The sequence below is a fragment of the Musa acuminata genome, chromosome BXJ2-10 (genome assembly GCF_036884655.1).
Source record: "Musa acuminata AAA Group cultivar baxijiao chromosome BXJ2-10, Cavendish_Baxijiao_AAA, whole genome shotgun sequence".
NCBI classification, from domain to species: Eukaryota; Viridiplantae; Streptophyta; class Magnoliopsida; order Zingiberales; family Musaceae; genus Musa; species Musa acuminata.
In genome coordinates, this window is record NC_088347.1 from 33,412,542 (window position 1) to 33,418,552 (window position 6,011).

A 6,011-nucleotide genomic window follows, 5' to 3' on the forward strand; every position below is an offset into this window, starting at 1 on the left:
AATTCTATAAAAGTGATGTATAATCATCATTGACTAGTCTAATTTAGATTTGATTGATTTTGATTAGATCAAATAGATTTTTCTAATAATAGATAAAAATAAACCCTATATGATAGTTTTACTATCCCCGAAGAATATCACCCTATCTACCATCGATGGAAAAATAAAATCATCTCATATTGATCATATGCATGGATAAAATAATACAATAAAAAATCTTAATTTATCTTTTTAATATCAAATAATATCAATTAGCTCTCAACAAATTTGAACTATGATTCAATCGGACCGATTTAACTATAACATAACTAAATCGATCTATAATTCTTATTTTAATGATCTAACTTACCTAACTATTATAATTTATATTAGATTAAGTTCAATTTAAATTAAATAAACTTAAATAAATCAAATCAATAAATTGATTAAATCTAATTAGGTTCAATTAATTCTTAAGTCCAAATAAAAAAAATATAAGAATAAGAGACTAAATTATATAGCAATAAGTTAGATTGGGTAAGCCGAAATCTTATGCAATGCATATGTTTGTTATACTAAGCTATGTCAACACATAGCCAATAACCCAAAGACTAATCATATGAATTGCACATAATCAGTTGAGCCTAACCTACTAGTTATGGCTTAGTATGTGGGTTGAGCTTGACTTGTTGATTAATTTCAACTTAAATTGTCATAAATTTCTTTAATTTTAAATTATAACATCATGAAATTATAATCAAAACATCTAATCATTAACATTATTCATTAAAATATAATAAATAAAAAGTTAAAATTGTATAAGAGAGGAAATAATATTTTCAGTCAACTATTATATAAATTTAATATTAATAAACTATTATAAGTAGCATTCAAGATAAAAAAATTTTAAAATTATATATAGTATGAATAACTATAATATATTATAATTAAAAACAAAATTTTAAATACTTAAAGGAATAAAAAAATTAAAACTATATATAGCATGTATAATTATAATATATTTTAATCTAACAATAAAATTTTAAATATTTAAAGATAAAAAAATATTTATATTTAAGAAAATATAAGAGAACAAAAAAAAAAAACTTTTTGTTTCTCATGTTATGAAAAATGAAGAAGGGGAATCCTCCGCTGAATAAAAAGAGATGAGCCCTTTAATGTAATTATATTTCTATATTTTTATTTAATTTATTGATAAAATAATATCATTTAATCTAAAATATTAAACATTTACTTTATAAAATTTTATTCACAAGAAAATTTAAAAAATTATACTGAAAGATTTGATTACAAATGAAACGGTCAAATTAGTATTTTGTAGATCAATTTTAACTATATTTTTTATATAAATAATTTATTCCTATAATTTTGTTTTTCTTGTGCAAAACGAAGGTTGTACTCACTACATATATGGAGGGTTGGAAGAATTAGGGTGCCTCTGCGTTTGCTCTCCTTTGTCCCACAATGGCGGCTGCGACGTTCCGCTCCACACTCCGCCGCAATAGCCTTCTGCCCTTTTTCGAAACCTGCCGCCTTCGAGATATCCTCTTCTTCTCCTCCTCCTCTGTCAACGCTGCCGCCGCCGTAGGCGGCACCAGATCTCCAGATCCCCACTTCATGGTGGAATACCTCGTCAACTCCTGCGGGTTCTCCTCCTCCGAGGCAGCCAAGTTCTCTAAACCCCTTGCGCACCTCCGATCCACCAAGAAACCCGACGCCATCCTTAACTTCATGAGATCTCAGGGCTTCGATGGCGCTGGTATCAGGAAGTTGATATCTTCGAGCCCCATTTACCTATGCTGCAACGTGGAGAAGAACCTCGCCCCGAAGTTTCAGTTCTTACGCGATTTGGGCCTCTCGGAGTCGTACATCGTCGATGCCATCGTGAATAACCAGCGCATCCTCGGCCTCGACGTTCATCGTTCCATCGTCCCCAAATTGGAGATGTGGGAAAGTCTCTTGGGATCGAGAGAGCTCGTTCTCAAGCATCTCAAGAAGACAAGATGGTTTATCAGATCCACGGTTGAGAAGAGGATGCATCCTAACCTAAAATTCTTAAGGGATGAGTGCGGTATCCCCGAAGAAAGGGTCTCTTCCTTCTTGAGAACTCACCCAACTTTTATCTTACAGAAACCAGAGTCACTCCGGGCTTTGGTTGTGAGAGCCGAGGAACTTGGGATGCCCCGACACTCTCAAATGTTCATGTCGATCCTTAAATCTCTCCAAATGGTAAGCAAAGAAACGCTCGAGGCAAAGGTTGAGCTCCTGAGGAGCTTCGGGTGGTCGGAGTCCGAGTTTTTTTCTGCATTCAAGAAGACACCGAACATATTATGCCTTTCGATGGAGTCGTTTCGTAGAAAGATGGAATTTTTAATCAAAGAGGTTGGGTACGTCCCTTCCTTCATCGCCGACCACTCATTGCTCTTGCGATTTAGTTTGGAGAAGAGGCTAATTCCTCGGTTTCGTGTTTTGGAGATGTTGAATACGAAAGGCTTGTGGACTCGACGAGGCAAGTTTTTGTCCTATGTGAAATTATCAGATACAATATTCATGGAGAAGATTGTTCTACCCTACAAAGAAAAGGTTCCTGAGCTTCTTGATATTTTGAGAGCAGGTGAGTGTGAAGGGAAATGAGCCCTTTTATTTGGTATTAGAGGAGGATGAGAAGGGCTTAGCTGATGGTCTAACTCACATTTGAATTTCTCAACAAGAGCTGAGCACTGATTCGGCACCTTTTTCCTTGACAACAAGCTGTCTTACATCAACCATCAGCTTCTTGATATTTTGAGAGCAGGTGAGTGTGAAGGGAAATGAGCCCTTTTATTTGGTATTAGAGGAGGATGAGAAGGGCTTAGCTGATGGTCTAACTCACATTTGAATTTCTCAACAAGAGCTGAGCAGTGATTCGGCACCTTTTTCCTTGACAACAAGCTGTCTTACATCAACCATCAAGATGTTCTACACTATGCTTGCAGGTTGAATGGACTTCAGAGATTCAATACTTGAGTATGCTATCCTGAAATGTCTTCAGCCTCATTGGAATTGTTGAGTATGCTATCCTGAAATGTCTTCAGCCTCATTGGAATTGTTGCTCAGGCATTTCCTGCATCAACAAACTCTAACATGCAAACTAATTTATATGCCTACATTTTAAAATGACAAGAAATTGTCTATTTCAAATTTCTGTAATTGTCTTTAAGTTTTGTTTGAGTTAATGATCATTACATCATAAGGTTTTATGTCCTGCATTTAGTGCAGAAATGACTACTTATGATTATGCACACACACTATCCTGACCCATTCTCATCTACTCTTGTTTCTGCCTCTCCATGCAATTGTGCATATTTTTAATATCACAGTTCAGATAAGATCATAAGAATATCAATCATTGTTCTTGATTTGTAAAACATTTTCTGAATCTTGATATTAGCTGTTCCATCTTTTGCAGCGAATTTTGTGTAGCTGTGCATGAGTTGTGGAACTGACAACTTGCAAGTGCATCAAGAATATTGGAAGTTATGCAAAAACTGCTTTTCTAATTACATTCTTGATCCTGCCAAGCTTATTAGTAGTAAGACAGAGTTTGCTATGAATCTTTTCTCTTGCAAGCAGATCATTGGAAGTGATTCTTGGATTCTTGTTCATAGTATTTGTTTTATTTTTGAGTGTGTTGGTTTATTTAATCTGTTGTGAGGTCAGTATGACAGTTTCAAAATCATTTGGTTTTTATCTCGATTCTCAATGGGCATATTGAGACTCGTAATGAGCTTAAATTGTGCTTTCACATTGAGTAGGCTTGCTCAATATTTGCGCCCAATTGAACCCATTACGGACCCGTAAGCATCCCATTTTTGTGCGTACACTCGACCCTATATCTTTTTCTTAAATTGTTATAGATTGCTCCTTAGGCAATCAGGTGGGTGTGATTTCTGTGAATTCTTCATCAAGTCTGCTACATTTTCTTCTTTCTTCCAATTGTAAGATATGTATCTGTTATCGTTACACAACTGTGTAAGCATAATATAGATTGGAAGTTAAACATATCTTGCAATGGTCGTAAGAATTCTTCAATGTCATGGAGAGTATTCAAGCTGATGTTTTTGCGTAATCGTTTAACTATTGATTGTTATTAACTTTAAGTAAGAAGGACATTGCAATAGCATTCTCGGCTTGAATTTTGATTTGCTAATTACCTTTCACTAAAGCATGATTGTTCCCTGTGATATTTTTAATCAAAAGCTAATTGTTTCTCTCCCTTTGATTGGTAGTTTTTGAGGTGTTACTGTTATGTGTAGCAATATTATGCAATGGAAGGTAAACTTGTACATTTTAATATTGTCTCACATTTTTGCAATGATCATAAGCATTTTTCAAGTCTCTGGTGGTGAATCCAACGTTATGTTCTGATGAATCATTTCACTCCTTTTCTAGAAAGAATGCAGCAGGTACTGAGAACACTAAAATAACATTCTATTGATGATGATGTAAAACGATGAGAATTTGGCCAATTATTTAATTTGATTTTTTATATTGCCTGCTACTTTCTCCACTGTTGTTTAGAGTGGAGTTGTTAGCCTATGTTCTTCCAAGCATGTTTGCCTCGAGCTAAATGTAGTACCTGTGGGATTAACAATTGAAAGATACACAGTATGATGAAGGCAACATTGGTTCTTAATGGCTTACTGTGGATGGATGCTAAGATGTTCCATAAATGGACTTAAATACTTTGGGTCTCATTTGACATAACAAAAGGTTTGTTTTTAGTGCAATGCCTTTTGTGCCATGGTGCAGGTGGGAGCTAATCACAATGATAATATCTATATTAAGAAAAAGTGGATGAGGCAAATGTTAATTTTATTGGTGGATATTTCATGGTAGTCTAATCATAAGTGAGAGAAGATTGGATGAAAGAAACAGATCAAGTGAAACGACAAGGATTTGAGCCTTTGAAAGATAAAAGGAACTTTGAAAGATATAAGGAATTAGTAAATGAGTCGTCCTCATAGATATGGAATTTATTTTGTGTGAAGTCCTCATCTTTATGCAAACATTTTTTTTTTTGTTATCAATGATGATTGTGGTTAACTATTTAACTTTGTACATGTAAAAGAATAATATATATATATATATAATTAATAAACAGTCAAATTTAATTAAAATATTATTTAATTCATGTTCAACATCTCTGCATGGATCAGTGGACAATCTCTCCTCTTTTTGCATGAGGATCATCGACAATAGTCGATGAGCAAGTTTACTAAGGTTTGAATTATCAAGCGGACGATGAGAAGATAGTGAGGGATAATTGATGAGATAAAAATATGATGAAAAGTATGTAAAAGTACAGTAAGAAACGATGATCAATAGAAGTTAAATGAATATTAAAAAAATATTTTCTTTTTTTTTAATTTAGGCAATTTCATAAGAAAATTTCAATGTTTATTTAAAAAAAAAGAATTCGTCCGATGATCAAATCACTTTTCTCATGAAAAGAGTGTTTTCTTATGGAGAGATAAAATTTTATAAATATTTTGTCGATCACTTTATCCATATTTGTGATATAAATAAATTATTCCTGCAGTTTTGTATTTCTTGTGCACAGCGAAGCTTATATACACTACATATAGGAATTAGGGTACGCCTTTCAGTTCTCTTTATTCTCCCACGATGGCGGTTGCGACGCTCCGATCCGTACTCCGCCGCAAGCGCCTCCTGCCCTTGTTCGAAACCTGCCACCTTCGAGATCGCCTCTTCTTCTCCTCCTCTGTCGACGCTGCCGCCGTCACCGTAGGCGGCACCATGTCTCCAGATCCCCACTTCATGGTGGAATACCTCGTAAACTCCTGTGGGTTCTCCCCCTCCGAGGCAGCCAAGTTCTCTAAACCCCTTGCGCGCCTCCGATCCACCGAGAATCCCGACGCCGTAGTTAACTTCATGAGATCTCAGGGCTTCGATGGCGCCGGTATCAGGAAGGTGATATCTCGTAATCCCAGTCACCTATGCGTGAACGT

The 6,011-nt window shown here is 35.1% G+C and overlaps 1 protein-coding gene across 1 annotated transcript; it reads left to right on the forward strand.

Moving 5' to 3' along the window:
• The first annotated feature begins 1,426 nt into the window (after positions 1 to 1,426).
• Positions 1,427 to 3,729, forward strand: LOC135625611 (transcription termination factor MTERF15, mitochondrial-like). Its single transcript, XM_065130629.1, has one exon. The coding sequence runs from the start codon at positions 1,465 to 1,467 to the stop codon at positions 2,632 to 2,634; it is 1,170 nt and encodes a 389-aa protein (XP_064986701.1). The 5' UTR covers positions 1,427 to 1,464; the 3' UTR covers positions 2,635 to 3,729.
• The last annotated feature ends 2,282 nt before the right edge of the window (positions 3,730 to 6,011 follow it).

Coding starts and splice junctions, on each gene's coding strand:
- LOC135625611 (XM_065130629.1), top strand. CDS start 1,465: ATGGCGGCTGCGACGTTCCGCTCCACACTCCGCCGCAATAGCCTTCTG.